At 37.2% G+C, this 24892-nt stretch overlaps 1 protein-coding gene across 1 annotated transcript; it reads right to left on the reverse strand.

Moving 5' to 3' along the window:
- Nucleotides 1-237: 237 nt before the first annotated feature.
- LOC106066622 (solute carrier family 28 member 3-like) lies at nt 238-21729 on the reverse strand. Its single transcript, XM_056018289.1, has 13 exons — nt 21611-21729; nt 20845-21270; nt 16350-16517; nt 15806-15950; nt 13990-14187; nt 12328-12489; nt 9108-9233; nt 7058-7191; nt 5725-5893; nt 5147-5290; nt 3987-4100; nt 1575-1755; nt 238-467 (listed from the first exon to the last, which is right to left on the reverse strand). The coding sequence occupies exons 2-13, from the start codon at nt 21249-21251 to the stop codon at nt 448-450; spliced, it is 1968 nt and encodes a 655-aa protein (XP_055874264.1). The 5' UTR covers nt 21252-21270; nt 21611-21729; the 3' UTR covers nt 238-447.
- Nucleotides 21730-24892: the final 3163 nt, after the last annotated feature.

Below are 24892 nucleotides of genomic sequence, written 5' to 3' on the forward strand. Positions count from 1 at the left end.
TCTAGATCTATTACAAATTAAATTACATGACTGATGCTAACTAATTAATACCTTAATGCTCATAGTAGTTTGTGTGTTTTTTTTTAAGTATTTTTTTATTTTCTTGTTCTACAATCATTTTAGGATTTATGTAATTTTATGCCAAAGTAATTTACTTAGAACGAGCCAATAGGCGCCAATAGCTCTATTAGGATTCAAGTCTTATATTATACAAGGAATCTCAAACAGTTATTGTGATAGAAACAAACATTTGAGTTTATTTGAGTTTTACATGAACAATATTTCTCGTCCTATAGAAGATCGAGACCGTGACATATTCATTACCATAAGTTTTATTCTTAAATCTCTTCCATAATCAGCGTTATGGCTCCGCCTCAATCTCTCTTACAGCAACAGTAATGTAGTTAGGCATAGGTCTTGTCTATTGGAGCATTGATGAGACCGATGTTAGGATGTGAACATAATTCCTGTTATAAATTGGAAAGAAAACATGATTTGTTAGGATTTGGTAAATGTTACTCAAAATTAATAGAACGTAATGGTTCCCCATCAGATCATGCTATCTACTTTGGAAGATTGTGTAAATTTGAACAGCTTCTATGGTCGACGTTAGATGAGCTTGTTATGAGGCTAGCAGAACAGCATCCACTTCCACCCACGTTTGTCAAGTACAAATTAGAGCTTGCCGCAATCAGAGGCGGCCTAAAAATCGCGAAGTTGAAGAAAATCCCAGTCTTCTCTGGTTATATAAGTGTCATGATAATTCTATGCTGTATCGGTTGTCGTTCTTATGTTTACATGTGCTTGTAGCTCGCCCGTCAGAATGTGTTCCACGAAATGTGTGTTGTGTAGTCATTCAGTGTACTAACTCTTTCTCTCCTAACAGACGATACCAGTGTTGATTCCACCAGAATGTGGTAAATAATTACGGAGAGAAAGAGTTAAAGCCATACTAAGCGGACGTGGTTTTCGACTATGATATCATTATGTTCATAACAATAAGCTTGAGACTCCTGGGGCTAGGAAGGAATCCAAGCCTTATCACTCGGCCAAAAAGCCTTAGTTATGGGCAACTTATGGGTCAATATATTGAAATATAATATGTAAAGAGGGATCATACAAATGGAAACTGAGCATCATGATCCTACGGTGAAGAGCAACGGTTCTCAACCTTTTAAGCTCGGCGACCCCTTTTTTACAATTCCTCACTTTGCCGCGACCCCTCCCCCCTTACATACACACACAGCAATAGAAGAGTAGACAATAACAATCCATATTTTCGATGGTCTTAGGCGACCCCTGGCAAATCGTCAATCGACCCCCAAAGGGGTCGCGATCCACAGGTTGAGAACCCCTGGTGTAGAGCCACTCTTCTCCTAGAACTGAAATAGGTCTTCAGGAGTAATTCTAACCTAATCTATTACGACTCCTGTAGCAACATCAACGCTTATAAGTTTTATAACGTCAAGTGCATATGTTCTTACATTTTTATCAGTTTTAAAAAATCGTGGGTTAAAGAATACCAAAATAGCAACAATAAATTATGATTTGTTTCAGTATCATGGATGACCAACCTGCAACTGCCCCTGTAACGTAGTTTGTCATGTTGCCGGCTAGGAAGGCTCTCAGCACCAAGGAGATAATTTCATCTTTTCTTTTGGGGCACATAGGCACCAGCGTGCCCAAGCAAAACCCAATAGCTGGAAAGGCAGAGATGCCACACAGGGCATATGTAGTGATGACCTCTGACCTCTCCTGAAATATCAGTGGATGTAACTCATTGGACAAGCAAGCCTAAAATGTGTTCGCTCTATCATTGTGCATAAAAAGTTCAACAGAACATTCTAACAAAGAATTTGTAACCAGTAGCTATATTCTATCAATGCAAATGTAACAAAACTACAATTTTAACATAAACTATTAAGACTCCTGTAGCACCATCAAAGCTCCTTGTTATATGGTCACGTACATAGGTCAGTGCACATAAATTTCATAAGCTAACAAAGCTATATTGCATTATGCCAGCTGTCATTTTACATGACTTTAGCTACCCAGTTGTAACATTGTGTTAGCAACCAGGATCTACTTTACATTATCATATTGAATGATATAATGTCAAAAAACAAAGACTAAAGCTTTAACACCACGATACGAGAGCTACATCAATTTCCACTCCTTAACTCATTAAGAATATTGTTTAGGCTTTCTAGTAAAATAAAAAACAAAATGTGGCAAAGGGGTTGGGGGAAATCCAACCAGAAATTTCATAATCTTTTTTTGGAACCCTCTACAAAGACCAATGAGCTTAACTTCATTAAATCTCTTGGAAAGCCGGAAGTTGTTTGGTTGTTTCCCAACCATTATGTGTCATGATCTCTCTCTAGATTTTGTTAAAAGTAGTTATTGTCTTTTTCAATAAAATGTAGTGCATTTCAACAAGCTGCTATCGCTGGAAGAGGTAGTGATCTCAAGCACTTCAGTTCCTTTAAAATGCTTCCAATGTGTCTCTCCTAGTATCTAACAAGTCCAACCTATGGCTCAGTCACTGTCACTGGCGGAACTGTTATTAGTAATAACTAACAGGTCAGAAGGCATACATGAGCGGCTGTCACCTAAACTAGTAAGCTTCGGAAAGGAGGATCTCTTTAGCTTTGGCTGGATATCCACCTAGGAGAAGGAAAACTCTAAATCCAAGCCTCATCTACCATGCGGTAAATCCCAAACCCTAGCCTTTGGAAGTCAACCCTGAGGAAAAATCAGGAGACCGTTAGACAGCTCACGGCACACAGCGCTACACCCTGACAGGAATTGCCACGCCACTGATTCCAAACTGGACACATCAGGGGCGTGAAGGGAAGGTGGATCAACTTGATGTTCAATATCAATCCCTCAGTAACAAATACCCAGTCGCTTATGCCCAGTAGCTAATGTCCAGTCGCTAATGCCCAGTAGCTAAAGCCCAGTAGCTAATGTCCAGTCGCTAATGCCCAGTCGATAATGCCCAGTCGCTAATTCCCAGTAGCTAAAGCCCAGTCGCTAATGCCCAGTAGCTAATGCCCAGTCGCTAATGCCCAGTCGCTAATGCCCAGTCGCTAATGCCCAGTAGCTAAAGCCCAGTAGCTAAAGCCCAGTCGCTAATGCCCAGTAGCTAATGTCCAGTGCTAATGCCCAGTAGCTAAAGCCCAGTCGCTAATGCCCAGTAGCTAATATCCAGTCGCTAATGCCCAGTCGCTAATGCCCAGTAGCTAATGCCCAGTAGCTAAAGCCCAGTAGCTAAAGCCCAGTCGCTAATGCCCAGTAGCTAATGTCCAGTAGCTAATGTCCAGTGCTAATGCCCAGTAGCTAAAGCCCAGTCGCTAATGCCCAGTAGCTAATGTCCAATGCTAATGCCCAGTAGCTAATGCCCAGTGGCTAATGCCCAGTAGCTAATGTCCAGTCGCTAATGCCCAGTCGCTAATGTCCAGTCGCTAATGCCCAGTCGCTAATGCCCAGTAGCTAAAGCCCAGTAGCTAAAGCCCAGTCGCTAATGCCCAGTAGCTAATGTCCAGTGCTAATGCCCAGTAGCTAAAGCCTAGTCGCTAATGCCCAGTAGCTAATATCCAGTCGCTAATGCCCAGTCGCTAATGCCCAGTAGCTAATGCCCAGTAGCTAAAGCCCAGTAGCTAAAGCCCAGTCGCTAATGCCCAGTAGCTAATGTCCAGTAGCTAATGTCCAGTGCTAATGCCCAGTAGCTAAAGCCCAGTCGCTAATGCCCAGTAGCTAATGTCCAATGCTAATGCCCAGTAGCTAAAGCCCAGTCGCTAATGCCCAGTAGCTAATGTCCAGTCGCTAATGCCCAGTCGCTAATGCCCAGTAACTAATGCCCAGGCTTTCATCTCGTTAGCTGCGAGATTAATCCTCGTCGTTCTCTACTACTGAAGTAGGCCAACACATTTGCGGGTCAGTATTTCACAATGACGCTTTCACCGACAGTTCATTGCACTTACCGACATAAAACCTTTATAGAGTGTGGTATTGGTCTCCGTAAGGATGACGTCTTCACCCGACACGTACCACGAAGCATTGGAGTTGCTTGCATAGCTCTCGAAAACATGACGATTCTAAGCAAAATAAAAATAGGCAATTTTTTATTTTTTTATTTTTGCTAAACAGTCACAACTGCGTGTTCAGTATATTGCAAAACTAAAAAAAAAATGTTACTGATTTGTCATTGATAAAGAGTAAAAATAAATCAATTTAATTGTGTATATATATTAATATATTAATATATAGCTATATTTTAATGATGTTTTGTTTATCAAATTACAAATGGAGCGGCATTAAGTTGTGCTTATTAAGTTGGGGGGGGGGGAGAATCTCATGGGCGCCACGTCAAAGTATTTCTTTGTCTAATTAGTAATCAATGTATTCTTAAAACATTATTTGAACAAAAAGACGTTATGTGTAAATGTTACAATAACATAGACAACTGATTTTTTTCATTTCGATATATGACGTTTGAGTGTTTATTATCTTATCTTATATATTACAGACATTACTTCAAAAAAGAAGATAATAATGTCCTACGCATTTAATATGTCAAACTAGTCATGTGCATTAATCAATGACTTTAAACTCTACTAAGTCGTTGGTTTTCCTGGCTGATTTAGGCAACCCATTCCATTCTCTAATGGCACAAGGGAAGAAACAACACTTGTAAGAATTTGTTCTAGCGTATGGACCAAGAAATGTACCTCTTTCTTTGTGACTTTCTGAGTATTTCATTAGGTGTATTGTGTATAGTGCATGCTATGTAAGAATTTTCAATATATATATTTATATGGTGCATTTTTGTTCTCTATATTTAAAAAAAATGTTTTCTATATTTAAAAAAAGTTTTCTAGATTAAAAAAAAGTTTTCTATATTTAAAAAAAGTTTTCTATATTAAAAAATAAGTCTGGTCGTGTGGTACACGCTCTGGACTATCGTCTCAATGGTTCCGTGTTCGAATCCTACCTAAACAATGCTATCCCCCGTCGACCTGCGAGAGGTTTGTGCGATGATGTAATTATCTTCAAATCTGAGGGAAACATCTTAAACATAAAATAAGCAAACATAACAGACAAACAACAAAAAAACAATAAGTAAGTAGGCTTTGCCTTTCACCTTTATCATTCGTCCTAGATCAGCGTAGGCAACGAACGGCGTCGCAATAAATTTCACCCCCATCAGAGATCCGATTTTGCCACTGTCTTCAGAGTCGATTCCCATCAAAAATGCTACTGGGTACAGCAAATAGGAACACAGGAACTAAACAAAGAAATTGAAAAACAGGCCAGTTAATATGAAGCCATAATGGAACAGAAACTAAAATACAGTAACTTATCCAATGCAAAGGGAAATGAGTAAAACAAAGTATTTAAAGAGCATTACTAGAAAAGCTTATATAAGGGCAATAACTACAGCCATGTCTCTCAATACTGTAACTCAATACTATATCAACGAAAATTAATTAATAGCCAAAGCTTAATTAATTAATTGTCCTTATTTTTATTGATACATGTTTTGTTAGGGACAATGAATAAGTGTACAACATTTGAACTTGATCCGAGGACGGAAAGTGTGAGAAATAAAACGTGTACAAAATGTGTACCAGACAGAGATACGTCAAGACTCAAATACAGAGTCAATAATTAAGAGCAATAAAATGTTGCAGTAATTGATGCGGATAGGGTGTAGCTTACGTCAAAGGTCATTCCCTGGACTCCAGCCCTCTCACCAAGCCAGACCAAAGTGGCGTTGGTCAAGCTTAAAATGGACACGAAGGCCATCATGTTGACCATAATCGCCGCCACCAGCTTCGTGGAGAATGCCGCACCGTCTGACGCGGCTTGGACCAGCGTTTTAGGAGAGCTGCAAACAAGGGAAATAATTAATGGAGTTATTTAGAATTAAAAAAAAACATTTTAAAAAATTAATTAATAAATATAAGAAACACATCTTTTAAAAAAAAAAAAGAGGGGGAAATTGTAATATTATCTTTTAAAATATATTATTTAAAAAAAAAAAAGAATTGTAATATTATCTTTTAAAATATATTATTTAAAAAAAAAAAGAATTGTAATATTATCTTTTAAAATATATTATTTAAAAAAAAAAAGAATTGTAATATTATCTTTTAAAATATATTATTTAAAAAAAAAAAAGAATTGTAATATTATCTTTTAAAATATATTATTTAAAAAAAAAAAAGAATTGTAATATTATCTTTTAATCACGCAATTTCTATTTCAAACTTACTTTGTAATGCTGAAGTGTAAGACATAATGCAATATTGGCCTACGCACATGGTGAGGGAAGAACTTGAGCACACTGTATTGTCTGTGCGCATAGTATTGCAGTACCATGTACACATTATATTGTGCGTACTTTTAAATATAGTATTGGGTAGACTTCAACAGAAAAAAAAAAGTGTATGGCCATTGTGGTGTCAATATAAAATATCAGGTAATAATGGATAGATCCATTTTTAGTAAGCACAGACCTCTAGTCAGATTACCAGGCCTTATGGTCCGCGCGCTTACCACATTCTGTTGATTCTCATACAAAATAAGTGAAAACCAAAAAAAATTGAGTGCACTAATAAGTGTGCTACGTCATTGATGCCCAACTTCCGGGACCGCAGACAACCCGAGGCGGCTGTTTTTGGACTTATCCAAACCATAACAAGGTGCTCCTGGAAACGTCCCACCCCTGATGAAACCGTAGACGATCGACCCCCTTTGGAATCGACCCGCGACACGCCTGTCGGTATGTAATTTACCTCTTCCCCCCTTCCATGCCACTATGGTGGTGGGGCAGGTTTCTTAAAGCTTACCTTTCTTTGAATGCCCCTCCCTAATCCACCTTAGGCAGACCCTACTTCCACTACAGCCCAATATAACCAACACCCTGTACGGCAGTGCTGAACAACTGAAGAAAACAGCACACTTTTTTTCTTGGCACAGTCTGCAAAAGAGCTCACAGCTCAGCAGCTATAAAGCTGGCTAGAAGAAGAAGAAGAAGAAGAAAGTTTACCTTTCGTCCCTGGCGCGTATGTCTTTTTGTTTCTCCAGGTCTACAGTCTCCATCTCTGGGTACATAAGTTTGGAGATGGCCAGCGCGGCAGGAGCGGAGATAATGGCGGCTGTCAACAGATGACTTGCTGGGGCCTGGCCAATACACTTAAGTCTTATTAAGGTGATATGAATTTAGCCTTAGCAATATACATTTAGCTCCTAGCAAGAATATGGAATGAAGTCTGTTGGTAACCTCGCATTTTAAACTTGTATAGATTTAAATGTTAATTTATCTCATTATTTTACTTAAATTCCCGTTATAATTATAAGATTGTCAATATTACAATGTCCACAGCAGAGATGGATGTCATTGCCAAAAGTGGTAATAGATATAACCACTCCACTACCTATGAAATGTTTCCTGATGGCATGCGTCTCAGACGGCCTCTGACAACCAGTCCAACTTCTGGCCTTCACGTGTGGCTCAGGCTCAGATATTAAGTTCGCCGAACTGTTTTCACTAACAGACGGGTCAAAAGGAAAGGAGCTTAGTGCTTTGAAAGAAGGTACACAACTGTGTTATACAACACATTTCTAAGGGAGACAAATGTTACATAATTATTTATTTTTAAGAAGACGACGTTGTTATTGAGTGATATTTAAGGGAGACGACTTTGTAATATTCAATTAAGAAATTGTTTACATTATAACCTGTGAGGAAGATATAATGAAAATATATTAATAATAATATTAAAATCGTTTGTTTTGTTTGTGTACTTTAAGAATATTATATAAATCAATTCCAATACTGATGTTTTTATTTAGTATTTTTGCGTGAAATTCATACAATAATACCCGGACACTCACAAGAGTATTCTATATTATTAGGGGCAATCAATACTTCAGTATAACTGCAGTACACAGTAGGAGAACATTATACTATTTTTCATTTAAAGATATATATAATAATAAGGTGAATTCCGTACATTTTCTATAACTTATAATCAGAACACAAACTCCACCGTTCATTCAATGTTTTTAATTTCTTTTTGAAAATTTTGTAGAACCTAGTCTCAGGGACGCAGATCTGTCATTCTAGTTTGTTGAATGACCTAAGAATAAAATAGACATGCGGAGAGGGGTGAGGGAGAGCGGGAGTGACTTAAGATAGAGAGGAGAGAGATATAGACAGGTAAAGAAAGATAGATAGATGGAGAGAGAGGAGAGAGATATAGACAGGTAAAGAAAGATAGATAAATGGAGAAAGAGATATAGACAGGTAAAGAAAGATAGATAAATGGAGAAAGAGATATAGACAGGTAAAGAAAGATAGATAAATGGAGAAAGAGATATAGACAGGTAAAGAAAGATAGATAAATGGAGAAAGAGATATAGACAGGTAAAGAAAGATAGATAGATGGAGAGAGATATATATATAGACAGGTAAAGAAAGGTAGATAGATGGAGAGAGAGGAGAGAGATATACACAGGTAAAGAAAGATAGATAAATGGAGAAAGAGATATAGACAGGTAAAGAAAGATAGATAAATGGAGAAAGAGATATAGACAGGTAAAGAAAGATAGATAAATGGAGAAAGAGATATAGACAGGTAAAGAAAGATAGATAGATGGAGAGAGATATATATATAGACAGGTAAAGAAAGGTAGATAGATGGAGAGAGAGGAGAGAGATATACACAGGTAAAGAAAGATAGATAAATGGAGAAAGAGATATAGACAGGTAAAGAAAGATAGATAAATGGAGAAAGAGATATAGACAGGTAAAGAAAGATAGATAAATGGAGAAAGAGATATAGACAGGTAAAGAAAGATAGATGGAGAGAGGAGGGAGGGGAGAGAGAGGGAGAGAGAGGACAAAGAGAGCGAGGGAGACATAGGAAAAGACAAGGAGAGACAGACAGAGGTGACACAGTTTGGGAAGAAGAGAATAAGTTTCAAAACTAAAAAGTCCTTCAGAAATTTAAGAGCCTACAACGTATTTCTATTTCTATTTTTTTTTCAGAGGATTTTCGAGAAACCAGAAGAATTATTTGGCTGCTAATACTTACCCCAGATTTTATGAACATGGCCATAAAAGCCCCGGATATACTGGAAAACCCACAAGTCATGACAGCGTGGAGTTCCGACTTTGTTATGGTGGGAAGGTAGGGGCGGATAAACAGCGGGGCCTCAGACTGAAATTAGAAATGAAAACTTTTCAATATTTTTTTGTGTAAAGCTCTGTCTGTCTGCCCGGTAAAAAAAATTTACAATCTATTTCGAAGACACTCAATTTTGGTTCAAGCTAAAATTGTGCACATTTATTTCTTTCACAACAATAAATAAAAAAAAAAGTTAAGCAATCAGTTAATTTGTAATTGGTAATTATTTTTTGTTTGTTTGGTATCCTCAACAAGGGAAAGAAACTGTATTTGAATGAAGTGGTGATATAAGCTGAATTAGTCCCCCTTAAATGTTTTTTTTTACTCTAAATTGAAATAAACAATATATAACTATCCAATCTGCACTAGTCATAAGTACCTCACTAGCAGAGTGGTTAGCACGTCGGCCCGGGGAGCAATCAACCACAAATTTGAACTCCCTTTTTTTTTGTATATGTTTTTTTAAAAATAATTACGGTATAATCCACCCATATAAAAAAGTAAAGTAAAGTCCCCACCCCCTTTCAGACCTTGCGATCTATAGGGCAGATGATGTTAAGGTCATCCGTTTCTTTGGCCACCCAGATATCCCTTTCCTTATCTCCCCCCCTCCCATATTTCCTCAACTGGTCCTGATAAGTGATAAGATCATAGCGTATTGAGAAAGCTAAAAGCATGAGATAACGCTAAACAAAAACAATTGGTAAAAATATTATTAATCGCACAGATGTATTGTTGTTTGTCTAGACTAGACGTCTAGATCTATTGTGAATGTAATGACACGACTGATGCAAACTAATTGATACAATTACACTTTGTATAAACTTTGGGATTTTAAAATAAAGAATTTTAAAACGTTTTTTCTTGTTTTATAATACTTTTATAAATTGAACCAAACATTGTATGACTCTTTAGAAAAGTATGTGAAGTGTCGTTAAAAGTAATCTACAACCTACGTTATATTATATATATATGTAATGTTCTCTCCCGTTCTCTTGACGTATACATACAACACAACTACTAATACATGCAGTAAGAAAGTTGCAGATGAAACAAAATTATACCAAGACTGTGTGGTGTGACACCTTCCCAACTGTAATGAATCTCAAAACATCGAATCACAGTAACAAACTCGAACAGCTTTTTTATTGTATATTAATCTTGTTAGATAGCTAGTTGAGTTAAGTTGGGTTGCGCACTTTATTAGGCTGACGGTGAACATACAGTTTATAGAGACGACATAGACTTTGGGTTAGAGATTAGAATAGACTTTTAATTAATCAGTTACTGCTAGACTCTTGAGGGGATAACATCTTTTTTAGTGACAGACTAGACTGTGGCCCATTCTGTATTATACGTTTGGTTGGAAGTTCACCTTGAGTCAACTTGGTCATTGAGTCTGTGTTCCTGTTTAGTACCTTATCTATATTTGTGACGGTGTGCATGATTTCAAGAACTCGCGATTGAAATACATCAAACAAGGTACGCACGCACTTAGTCTAATTAAGCATCTTCTAGAAATACTTCAGCTACATTTGATATACACATGCGTCCGTTACAATTTGCAGCTCTTTATTTACTATCTAGTTTCCACCTCACAACCTACACCAATAGGCCTAGCCGCTCAACTGTCTTTCTGCATTCCTGACCTCTCGTTACCCCGCTAGGTTGACCCATTCAACCGCTGGACAGGTACAGAACAGGGACGTAACTCATGCTCCACGACATACACACACACACACCAAAATACTTTCACAACAGGTGGGACGGGCCAAAACGGAAATTTGAGAGTTTGAGAGACATTAGTGACACCTCTGCTCATGCTAATGACAGTAACGAAGGTTATAGAGACATGAGTGACACCTCTGCTTATGCCCATGACAGTATCGAGTGTTATACTGCGTTAACTGGAGAAGTTTTATTCCGTTCTGACGTAAGAGGGTAGTAGACAATAGAATCGGGTTTATGAAAATAAATTGAAACGTCTTCTATAAAAGGAATATTTTAAACCAATTTTGTTGCTAAGATATCTCATAAACACTGATTAAAAAAAATACATTCGAATCCGTTTTATTGGATCAACCGTTAATCGAACCAACCGCTTATTATTAATACTAGTTGCTTTCTTGTTTGAGGTGGTTTATTTCAAGTGAAATCCCTCAAAAGAACGTTCTTTAAAAGGTGAATGTAATTCGGTAAGATTGTTTTAAAATAAGCTTTGCATGTGTACTTTGCGAGGCGCGGTGGCTGAGCGGTATAGCGCTTGGCTTCCGAACCGGGGACCAGGGTTCGAATCCTGGTGAAATTTCGGGATCTTCGGGCGCCTCTGAGTCCACCCAGCTCTAATGGGTACCTGACATTAGTTAGGGAAAAGTAAAGGCGGTTGGTCGTTGTGCTGGCCACATGACACCCTTGTTAAAACCGTAGGCCACAGAAACAGACCTTTACATCATCTGCCCTATAGACCATAAGGTCTGAAAGGGGAACTTTACTTTTTTTTAATGTGTACTTTGCATGTGTATCAAGTACCTATTGATTATGGTACATAAATTATAGCACTTCCAATTCTGTAGAGCAGCCGGTTAGTAGGATCGCATCGCGATAGGATCTAGTATACTGAATTAAACTGTACTATCATATGGATCAATAACTACAATGCAAATAAAGCCGCACTTTCGTCATTAAAATAATATCACCTTCGCCTACCCTCGTTTTTTTGTGTCCGCTTGTATCCTCTTTGAATGCCCCTCCCAAATCCACCTTAGGCAGACCCTACTTCCTCTACAGCCCAACACAATCAACACCCTGTACGGCAGTGCTGAATAACTGAAGACAACAGCACACTTTTTTTCCTTGGCACAGTCTGCAAAAGAGCCCTCAGCTCAGCAGTAATAAAGCTGGCTAGAAGAAGAAGAAGTGTCAGCTTGTAAAGTTTTGGATACTTTTATGGAATTTTAATCGAAATCTAGATCTACATAAGCATGTTTGTGTACGTAGGTAATGTAACTTAGTTAAATAAAAAATTGTCTAATTTTTGCAAAAGTTTTATTATATTCCACTTGAGTGTCACCTCTTTAATGGGTGTCGCCTAGTGACGCCACTGATGTTTACACTTGTTTTATCTTACCAGACCAATGAAGATGTTGGCGGCCGATACAACCGACTCTACTGGACCAGTGTTCAGACACAAAGATATGGCTCGGCCTAGTTTTAAGACAACGAGTTCTAACACACCGTAGTAGTCAAGTACAAATATACAAGAGTTGAAGAACACTATCACACCAGCGGACTGAAACAGAGAATAAGACAAACAAAGATAAACAAATAGCTAATACGTTGTTTGCCAGGAGAAACTCTATTAAGAGATAATGCAATAGATACTTATTAAGCTACATGTTTCCAGTTTTAATTTATCGGCCGCAACATTATGAAAGGAGGTGAGGTGGCTGAGTGGTAAAGCGCTCGACTTCCTAACCGGAAGGTCCCGGTTTTAAATCCTGATGAAGACCGGGGTTTTTAATTACGGGATTTTTTAAGGCGCTCTAATGGGTACCTGACATTACTTGGGGAAAAGGCGATTGGCCGCTATGCTTGCCACATGACACCCTCGTTAAGCGTGGACCACAGAAACAGATGACCTGTACATCATCTTATACTTTACTCTAATGTTATAAAAGAACGAAAACTTAAAATTAAGCTTCTGATTTCAGTCAAAGTAACCAACCAATGTCATGCTTACTTTTATTTACAAAAAAAAAAAAAAGAGATATATCAAATCTAACATGACAATGTAAATATTCTCACTTTTTATGCTCTCCAAGTAAGAATGTTGTTTAGCTGGGTCAGGCTGAGTGGCATGATCTTCTTGGGCTGGAGTTCGAATCTCGACGTGAATAGAGTTGTGTTTGATTAGCGTCTAAAGTCTGCACTATCCTTCTCCCAGATACCCTCCCCCCCCCCTTTCTAAACATGTTCATAAAATAGTCTGGACCATGCTATTGCTTAAAGATACAAAAGCAAGAAGTGTATCATAGCTATGATACGATTTCCATAAATTCAAAGTTAAACATTATTTTTCTGGCGTTGCTATGACTTCGGTTTTTCTACCACAAAAGAATAGCTATTTATATATTCAAATGTGTTTAAATTTGTTTAGATGTGTTTAAATGTGCTCACAAGTTTGTCTGTTCACAATATGAATAATTGAGGAAGATAAAAAAACTTTAACAATTCAAAACTAACACAATATTTACACGAAGACATTCTCTTCTATTTAAGGTATAAGTGATACACCAAACTTAATGTTAAGGAAAAGTAGGGATATGTGTGTGGGGGTGGTGGTGATGTGTGTATATACTGTACATGGGATAGTACTGGTGCAGATCTAGTACTTCCTATGGGGGGGGGGTGGGGGAAGGGGGATATGGGCCCTTGATATGTCAGTGGGTTGGTAGCTCGGTAAAAAAATGTCTCCTATAAAACGAAAATTGACCAAAAAAAATCAACAGCCGACGTGTACGGTTACTACATGACACCTAGGATGTGGTATGCGATCAAAATTTATGGGTTCGAACTCTGCCCAAGGCCATACGCCACCGCCCTGCGGGTGGTTTGGTCTAGGGTAAAAAAAATCTTGCTACAATAAGTTACTTTCGTTTTAGGAATACGAAATGTAATATTCAATCGTAAAAAGCCTCTTTTAAAAGCTGCCAAACTAGATACATTTTGAGCTTAGAAATATGTTAACCAAATTACAAAGATGATAGCCCAAGCAACACAAAATACCTACCTCGAAGAAGAAGCCTGCTCTGGTGTTTCTGAAACTATCCCCGAACACGAATGCTGCACCGCTGTCAGAAAAACGTACAAATAAAGTGACATGGTCGCCGACCCACTTGAACATTTCGTAACCAACTTCTGTTCGAAGAGTCAGAATGGCGAAAGAAAATTGGAGGACGAACCCCCAGAATACTGGATGCCAATCAACCTGAAAGTATTTGGAAAAGTTTTATTTGTATGTAATCGAAACAAAACGAAATTTATAATTAAATTAAACTGGTAAGATTTATGGGATTTTTTTTTCAGATCTTTTGATCTTTGGAGCAGATGATGAAAAGTTCATATGTTTTTGTGGCCCAGGATTAACGATTGTGTCATGTGGCCAGCACAACGACCATCCCCTTTTACTTTTCCCCAACTAATGTCAGGCACCCAGATGGGTGTATTCAGATGCGCCCTAAGATCCCGAAATTAAAAATACCAGTCTTCACTACGATTCGAACTCGGGACCCCTCGATTTGGAATCCAAGCGCTTCAGTACAATAGTTCAGTACATCGAGCCTCCATTATAGGTGATGATTAATCTTTAGCCAATGACCTCTGATGTTCGGGTGCAGATATTTCTATTTAGTCTTTTCAAAGTCTTAAGGAAATGTAGAATGAAGCACAAGCACGTCTACCGTGACACTAATTGGCTGTGACGATGACCACCAATTGGGCAGTCAATCTCACGATAACACGGCCAGTAAGTCTAAGTTGGAAAGCGAAACTAAGGCCCAATCTAATACTTCACCAGCCAACTCTTAGTGAAACTAATATACACTGTAAGCTGGCACTTTTTTTTAAAATATAAGATCATAGTTCCAGTGCGATATCCAATTATAACTCAATACACTGCTAACACAATAAATATATTTCCATTTTTTTTTTTGGTTCTGCTATTAAACATATAACATTGTGACTTTAATTAAATTCCCGAAATTCTGCCTTAATTCCGACACAGGATAAACCAAATGACAGCTATATGGCAGTGTGGAATTGTTAACAAACTCTATACAGAAGCTTATATGGTCTTTATATGGTCTGTAGGATAGTAAAAGGTGAATTATAGTTTTAAAGTTATAAATAATTGTTTCGTTTCTAAAGAAAAATAGCTCATATTAATATAAAATCTTATTTGTACTGTGGGTGGGTGTATGTGTGTAAGTCTGTGATTTTGTGTGCAACCAATGTTTATGATTTTCTCACTGTTAGAAGTGTCACATCCTTGTTTGATAGTCAGTGACAAGTATTGGTTGCGGAGCACGAGATACACTTGTTTATGGAGAGTATGATGGTGCACGAGGGAATCAAGGGGCCACAGTTGCATTTTGGGAAAAGAAATCTCGTTTTGAGAGCTGACCCCATGGTCAAGAAGCAGTCGACGCCATGAGTATCAAGAAGACAGTTTAAAATATGGTAAATATTAGTCTCCCACACTAAATCGCCTCCCGTTATTGTTACTATTAATAGTGAATAGTTGTAAGAGTGGTGTATTTTTTATGAAAAAAACTGCTTGCCTAAGCAAGCAAATTAGATTTTTCGCTTATAGAAAAGAAAAAAGTATCAGAACTTTGAATGGGCTAAAATATCATGATGTCGAATTTTTACTATCTTTTCGAGTTTACGAGATCTAAACGGGACGGACGGACGGACGACAGATATTCCACACTAAATTAATAGCGCCTTTTCCCCTTTTCGGGGGCCGCTAAAAATCAGTTTAGTGTTAAATATTTCTTTGTTAAACCTAAATATACATGTGAAAACGTTACTCATAAATCCATTACCCTGCTAGGGCTGACTGATAGCAGAAAACAGATGGTCACAAGGATGAACAGACCAACCAATGCTTGGACATTCTTTGGGCTTTGTGAAATGACCGAGACCCCGAGATATACACACAATGTAATGGTCACTGCTAAATAGAGAAAACTGAAAAACAAAACAAAAAAAACATAAAACGAATGTAAATATGTGAGTAATTTTCCGTTTATTGATTGAGATTAAAAGAATGCTGACTTTTATTTGTGATTTAGTGACTATGGGTCAGTTTGCGGAGGGAGAGGATGGCTTTGATCGGAGCATGCCAGCCACATCGCATGTTCCGCTAGAGTGTAGCATACCAGTTCCTGATTAATCTCAGGTTTAATTACCAAAGCCTCTTCTTTATCATAAATATGTATAGTTCTACCTTTGAATTTAATTGACAACTATGTATTTAAAATTATCGCAACAAATGTATTCGTTCTTATTAGGATTGTATTACTATATTGAACGTGATTGTTTATTTAACGAATGTCTATTAGAAACTTTTTTTTTCTAAATACTTACATTTTTATATAAAATCTAAAACTTAATATTTTTTTCATCAGACTATGTAAAGTGTAGTACAGTTTTGTTAGTAAGTCCAGTTTACAGCCACTGGTCAACCTCACACAGACCACACTGATCAAAACGACAGTGACTGCAGTCAGCACATAGGAGCCCTCATCAAAGTACCTAGAGGCAAGAGAACATGATCTAATCAAACACTAGTCCATTCAAGAAATTATTGTAATGTTTATATAGATTTAATATAGGAAACAAAAGTCTCATGTAATATGTTCTTAACCCTTATGATGCGTGTGGTAGTTTAGCCTCTAAGCATGAACATTGTAATTTTATTTTGTATGTCTTCATTGCCAAACAGCTCAGCACTTTAAGGGTTAATATTCTCTTTATAGATATTATTTTATTCTTTGTTATACTAGTTAAAATAGAAAGTAGAGAGGTAAATTATACAGAGAGACAGACAGATTGACAGTCAGACAGTATGACTAACAGAAATACAGGCATATAGAGAGACAGAGAGGCAGTCAGACAGGCAAAAAGGCAGAGAGACAGCCACAGAATCAGAAAAAGACAGTTTAACAGACACACTTATGATCATTCAGAAAGAGAGATTGACGAACAGACATACATTTAGACAGACTATCAGACAGACAGACAGAAAGAAAAACTTAGATAGATAGACAGACAGACAGACAGACAGACGGACGGACGGATAGACAGATAGATAGATAGATAGATAGATAGATAGATAGATAGATAGATAGATAGATAGATAGATAGATAGATAGATTCTCTCATATATAAAGATTAATCAGCAGACATTTCAGGTCTTGTTGTGATATTCCGTTATTTTTTGTTTTCCTTTTGCGTTTTCAAATAAAATGTCTCTTTTCCACGTAGATTTCTAAATATATCTCATCCTACGCCTCCACATGTCTAAGTAGCTTTCTTAAAGTCTAATACGATGTAGCGTGTCTTATTTTCTGGACGTTTCTATACCGAATAACCAAAAAGAAAAAAAAACATTTGCAACAGTTTAGTCTCCAAAACAAAAATATACTGGCTAAAAATAACAGAAAAAACAACAACAACCAAAACAACTACGCCTTGATAGAGCTAATTTCCAGGACCTAATTTCCAGGACCTAATTTCCAGATTCAAATATCCAACTTGAATACAACTAAATAGCTAACATAGGTTGTCTGCTATATTTGTTAAAGGATGCAAGGTTAAAGGGCGACGTGACATATCGTGTGGAAAAAAAATGCACTAAATGAATCAAAGTCCCCTAAAGCAGACGTCATCAATAGATTCCAATGTTTCCAATGTTTTATTTAAACTCATTCAGATGGTTTGTCAAAACATATTCTTTTTTTCTTCTAGTGATTATGTGATATATAAAATGTCGGTTAAATTCACACCAGGAAAGAAAAGAGAAAGCAAATATAAGCTTTTACGTTTCTCGCGCTTCGAGCCAGATCCTTTGAAGTGTAAGAACAAATGGTGAATTGTGTGCTTGTGTCAATACCAAAATATGCAGGACTTAAAAGTGGGGCAGGTTAAATTTGCATTTTGCGAATTTTTGTTTAAGTGACCACCAATTCTCGTGTCATATGTATTCATTTTACATAGTTACCAGGAGTTATACTATTTTTACAACACGTATACTTTATTTTTAGAATTCCTGCACTGAAGTCATAACTTTATGGAATCTGGATCTGGACCCAAGGAGTTATACTATTTTTACAACACGTATACTTTACTTTTAGAATTCCTATTTTTCAGTCTTAACTTCACGGAATCTGGATCCAGGAACGCTGATATCAAAAACGGTCTTAACGATTTTCCTGTTAATTTAACAGTGTTGTTGTAAAATGTTTGACATGTTTCGGATGTTCCTTCAGAGTTGAAGATAGTTTACTTCCTAGTCCAAACCTCCCGCAGGACTACGTGGGATGGGAGCGGGCAGGGTTTGAACCATCGACCGTCGATAAATCCGAACGACAGTCCAGCGCTCAAACCGCACGAGCAGGCAGCCATCCTTGATGTATATCTATGAGAAAAGAATTACTGGCTCGTTGGCCACTCGGGAAAATCTCTAGTTTGTCCGATATATTTTCAAGTATAGAATTAAATACATTTAAATGACATTATAAATTGGAGTTCAAACATAACCTGGCGTAGTCACCCCTGGTGTACCGCTTGCTCAGTTGTTTATTAAATTTAAATGTGCTTAAAGTTGCTTATATTTTTAAGTACATCTTATACAGATTACGTCTATATTCTAGAATTAGAAGTAGATCTAGATTAGACAATAAAAGCTCTAACTCAGAAGTCTAGTTCTAGATGAAAGTGTCAATAAATATTTTACTCAATCATACGAATGCCCGCATGACTAATGGGTTACATTGTTCGTTCAAGGGGCGGAGTTTGACATCGATTAGAGCTAATTTTAAAAAGTTATTTTATATTTTATTTTATTTTAAGGTGTCTCATGGAGGTATTGTCTTTAAAAAATGTACTTTAAAATGTTTTTTCATGTTTAAAATTCAGTTAAGAAACAATATTCTAAACCATGGGGTGGGCAACCTTTTCCTGCCGAGGGCCGCATTACAAAATTTGGGGAATCCCAATTGAGGAATTATAACAAGAGTTAGCAATTTCTTGCACTAATTTTACAAAACATTTTCTTTTATATCTATATACATCACAACATTTCACCACCAATATATAGTTGCACCTTATGGGAAGTATATAACTGTTCATTCTCGTGCATAATGTTCAGAAACAATGGAACTAGCTTACTAGTTGTTATCATGCATCGACCTGTTCTAACACTTGATAATTTTCAAACAAAAATAAGCTTGTTCACAGATGAATGTGGCTCCCAAAAATGTGAAAGTTTAGCAGTAAAGTTTTTTTTAAAGTGCGGATATATAGCTTCTGGCACCCATGAGCTCCCGCGAAAGAACTGAATGGAACTTCTCTTTCGGGTCATGATTTGCTAGGAGGTATGTCCTCTGGTGCTGAGTCAGCTTTTGTATAAATGGTGAGCTGAGGGTATTGAAAACTGCTTCTAAGTTGGTGACGTCTTTTTTTTTAATTTGCTTTCAAATTCCTCAATCAATGATCACAAACAAGTCTTGTACTTTTCAACCATTTCACTAGAAATAGTTTCACCTTTCAGCTAAGGAAAATGATAATACCTGATTTCACTTGCTGGCCTAAAAAAATGGAATAGCTTTTGTTTAAAAAGAATTAAGATGCACATACAGACAACTAATTAAAATAGCCACTACGGTAAACATGAAGTCTGTCTTCAACTCTTCATTAGAAATATTAGTAACAGATTTACAGTCTATGCCCTTCAAGGAACCTAATAATTTTTCCATAATATTCCATATTCTTCTAATTCTAGGCCAGCGGATATTACTGTATTACCTAACATCGGAATGTTTTGTTTCCAAATCTTAAAGTACTTTTCGGAACTGCCAGTCAGGGCCGAATTTAGACAATAAGAGGCCCTAGGCGAAGTGAATTTGGTGGCCCCAAATAAAATAGAAAAATAAAAATTAACAGCGAAGAAACTAAAACTATGCAGCTAGCTAAACACCTAGTTTACTTCAACAATATCAGTGAGGACACGTAAGGCTACTTCTTCTCTAAAGTAAGTGCAGACATACACTATGTGCGGGGCTCTCAACAATCGTGGACCTTAATCAGATACATTGTTTATCTGGGTTTAAGTGACTCTTGCCTAGTGATTCTTCATTAATAATATTTATTGCAGATTTGTGTAAACTTTCTCGTAATGATTTTATGGTTGGGATATTGCTCTTCTTTTTATTAATCAGTTGTTACCCTTACCATCTTGTACAAGCCAACCCAACACTTTCAACACATTACTCCATTGCATAGAATAGATTTGTGGCTTGCAAGGAGGTATGGTCGAGAGGCCAAGTGCGCTTGAACTTGGCTTGTCCTGGCTACCTAAAAGGGGGCTCGAGGTTCGACACCCGACTCGGGCAAAGTTGTGTTTACTGAGCGCCTAAAGGCAGCACGGAAAACCAACTCCCTCCCCCCACCCCCCACTGGTCCACAAATGAGATTGGACCAAAGCGCTCTGAGCATGCTATAAGCATGAAAGTAGCGCTATATAAAAGCTATAATAATAAAAAATATTGCCATTTAAAGAATTCTTCGTTTACGTTGAACTTTTCAGAATGACGTTTACAGACAATGTTTTTTAGTTTCTTCAATATAAGTGATAAGAATCAAAAGTTTCCATAATTTCTATAGATATTTAAAATTTTTTATTTTTAATATATTTGCATCTGTATATGTATAATGTGATTTCTTTAGATGTCCGCGGGCCGCATAAAACAATTCGGCGAGCCGCATGTGGCCCGCGAATCGTAATTTGCCCACCCCTGTTCTAAACTATGATTTTTCATATATTTCAGTTTCAGTATATATGCTAATTAATAGTAATTACCTATATTGAACACAATATCCAAAGTATGTTAAATACAGTAAACACGCTACTATTCTGATGAAGATGTACACTTTTCTCCTGAGGCGTCGCCACAGTTTGTCAAACTTGTCTTCTACCCTCGCTACGAAACGGCTGTAGCAGCCGTGAGGATACAGCTGGTCGCACCTATCCAGCAGAGGAGTGGACACCATGGAAATGTCCATTGCTGGAGACTCAAGGAGTTTTCCGTTTTTGACGGCGTCATCCGACTTATCCAAATTCGATTTATCTTTCGCCGTTATTACAACATCGCATTCAGACGTGTCATGGAATGACCCAAGAGTTGTCTCCCTTTCTGTCCTATTTTCAGGCCTGGGTTGAGGATTTAACGAGAAACTGTTCACACATGTATTAGTGTCAGCGTCCATTTTGGGTACTTTAAGTACTCTGTTAATAAAAGAAAGGGAATTAATTAATTAATTAATTAATTTAATGGAATTTCAGCTTATTTTAAACAAGTAAAACTATATGACATAATGCTTTGAGTGGTTGAGAAGCATAAATCACTATGCTAGGTGGTTGATAGAAAAACCTTCTCTCTCTCTCTCTCTCTCTCTCTCTCTCTCTTTATATATATATATATGTGTTTGTGTGTGTGTGTGTGTGTGTATGCAAATAGTTGCCGAAATACACATATTATGACGAATTGTCAATATGACTTTAGAAAGGTCACGGTAGGCCTATTAAAAGCAAAAAAAAAATGACAAGTGTCAGTTGATTTAAATACCTCGGAGCTATCGTTTTAAATGAATGAACCAACCCGGAACTACTGGCCAGAACTGAACGGTCAACAGCAGCATTAGCAAAAATATTTTGAAAGACAAATGCATAGCCCTCAACACTATAATCAGACGAATGCGCTCCCTGGCCACCATGTTGTTTATGCAGGTTTAATCTTGGAGTGCTAACTGCAGAGCTATAGAGCAGGATCCTAGCAACGGAGTATAGACGCTGGGGAGGGATCCTAAGTATCAAATACATGGACCGCGTCACAAATGAATAGATTAGAAACATGATCATAACGACAATGGCGCCCCCGTGATGACCCGCTAACTACTTTCAAAATATGCACAATATCCCTGAATATTTTAGTTAGGTAATCCATTCCAAGGTTATTTATTGAATACATTTTATTTTTACAATATTTCTATGTGATAAACATGGAAAATGGGAAGGGCGGCGCCAATAAGGTACCTTGCCCCGGGCGCTCGCTTTGCTCACTACGCCCCTGCCATGTACACAACCTAATAAATGCTATTTCAAGGGGAGACTAGCTTGATGAGAACTTTTTTTTTTCTACTATCGTGTATATAACACAGAGTTAGACGAAAGACTACACTGGTCATTAACTCTTTCTCTTCGTAATTATTTTTCCACGTTCCGAAGGAATTCTTCATTTTGCTCATTACTATTTCACTACCCCTGTTATGATTAAGACTCAATAACTTTGTTATCAGAAAATGTTGTATTTGGTATTGAATTAAAGTGAAATGTATGCTGTTTTGTATACAACACAAAGTCAAGTTTATAAAATTAAACATCAATTTATTTTAATGAGGTCAAAAACCAACGATGGTATCGTCGATCAGGAGAGAAAGAGTTAAACTGCAAGTCTGTACGTTTAGAAATACTACCTACCATGCATATTTGGTCATTCAAATTTAGGTTATTATAAATATTGATTAAAGAACATTTGCTTACCGTCTTTCTTGTATCGCTTGGATGAAGAAAATACTTTTTTTGATATATACTCTCCGTATCACCAATATAGTCTTCCTAGTAGAAATACCTTCAGAAAAATTGAATCCAGTTTCTGACCCAGGCACAATACCTCCCGTGAATGATTTATAAAAGGCCCCTTATAGGGCCTTCTATCTTGAGATCAGTCTTTGAGAGTTCAGTCTTTAAGTCAAAATTTCTAGGCCGTAGCACCATGCAGGTAAACACTGATACAATAGTATATACTATGAAGAACTGATCCCGCAGAGTTGATGGACATGAATATGTTACAGTGTATGGTTTTGTTAATTGGAATGATGGGATACGTGATGATTGTAATTAATCTCTGCTACAAAACAGAAATACTTTTGCCTAAGTTTAAAAAAAATCTGATCCAAATATTTATGATAAAATTATAATCTTGCCAAAAGTTGACATTAGTATCCCTTCAGAACTTGCGGTTCATGGGCAGCTAGTGTAAATGTCATCTGTTTCTGTGACCCAATGCAAATGAGGATGTCATGTGGCCAGCACGACGACCAACCGGATTTACTTTTCCATAACTATCCATTAGAGTTGGGTAATAGGCGCTCTAATGATATCATAATTTTAAAAAGTTATGAATGATATAAGGACATCAGATTTGCCAAGGGGAAGAAGAGTACTGCACAGTAAATATTTAGCCTTGTCAGAATCCTTATTATATTTACAAACTGGACACTTATGCACAAAAACACAGGTCATTGTTACATCCATAGAACACCGCGCTTTCATATCTAGAAACTTCGTAACGCAATGCTATTGACAGAGTGGATTCAGCAGCTAATGGTAGTCTGCCTTAATCAACATCAGGCGCTGACACACCATCTGATCGAGCAAAATTTGCCTTTCTTCTTACTTTAATCACTCACTACCAAAAGTTTTTAAGTCTACCTACCAGGGGCGAAGTGGGGGCCAAGAGTGCCACGATGCCCCGGGCGCCACCCTCAGTGGGGGGGGGGGGGGCGCCACACGCAGCTTATATTTCTATGTGATGTTCAAGGAAAATGAAGGGGGTGGGGAGACGCTACTAATGTACGTTGCCTCGGGCGAACTTTTTACTCACTACGCCCCTGCTACCTACACTACCAAGACTTGTATTAACAAACAAGATCATGGATTTTAATTGATTGGATCTGCTGTTTACAGAAAAAACACATCACTGAAGTTGCAGTATAAATGGCCTCCTTCAGTCGCGAACCGGCTATGGATCATTTCCTGGAAATGAGATGAATTCTTGGTCCTTAGCTGTGGTCAGAACGATGTCGCCCACACAGCATTTCCCCCCCCCCTCCAGGCAGCTGATGTATCCCAAATTCTTTCCGATGAGTGAATATAGCTGCAAGGCAGCAGACGTTATAATTCAGAGGGTACTTTTAAGACCGCGCTCTAAGAACACTACAAACATGATCAAAAAAAGAAAGAACCAAATAACATCTACGTTCCTCAAACGACTGGGACATTTAAAATAAAAAAAAAACACAATTGTGTTATCAGTAGATGAATTGTGACAACTGACCTAAAAGAAATCTAGGCAGGCGTCATGAACATTTTTAAGAAGATTCTCGCTACCTGTCAGACTGTTGCAAACGTGCAACATTACTTGAAAATTCTTCATTAGACACTGTTAAGACATTTGTATCTCGATCTTATCAGCGCAAGGGAATGAATGTTAATTCATTTTTCTATACTGAAAAAATATATATAAATAATGTTTAAAAAAATAAAAATAAAATGTTAAATGCTGTGCCTTTAAACGTTTATGTTACACAGTAGTAAAAAAAATATACATGTTCACAGGTGCTCACAACTATCAACAAAATGTCTGTTATTTCATACCGTGGCGCCTTCTCTTTTGAATATGATGCAAGTACAGTAAGCATCAAGCAAGCACTTTAAGCAAGAAAAGCATATAAAATACTTTTAAAAAAACAAAGCATATACAAAGTTTAATTATATCAATTAGTTTGGATTAGAAAAAAAAGAGTACCTCATAAAAAAAGGGCCTTATTACCAGATGCAATATTTAAAAAGGATACATACTTATAACACATCACTGTATTCTGCTTTGTTAAAGAATGAACAACATCAGTGAATCATTAAATTTAATAGGCAACTTATCACATCTACAAGAAATCGATATCTAATTAAAATAATCTAAATCCTAGAAATGCTGTTTATTTATCGGTTTGCTTTTTTTAACGTAATTATTACATCACGAGAGAGTGGCAAACTATGTAGGTCACAGCTG

This window comes from Biomphalaria glabrata, chromosome 1, assembly GCF_947242115.1.
Source record: "Biomphalaria glabrata chromosome 1, xgBioGlab47.1, whole genome shotgun sequence".
Classification (NCBI taxonomy): domain Eukaryota; kingdom Metazoa; phylum Mollusca; class Gastropoda; family Planorbidae; genus Biomphalaria; species Biomphalaria glabrata.

Coding starts and splice junctions, on each gene's coding strand:
- LOC106066622 (XM_056018289.1), bottom strand. CDS start 21,251: ATGGACGCTGACACTAATACATGTGTGAACAGTTTCTCGTTAAATCCT. Junction 16,518..20,844: donor GGATATTGTGTTCAATATAG/GTAATTACTATT, acceptor TCTTGCCTCTAG/GTACTTTGATGAGGGCTCCT. Junction 14,188..15,805: donor TATCAGTCAGCCCTAGCAGG/GTAATGGATTTA, acceptor AAATACTTTCAG/GTTGATTGGCATCCAGTATT.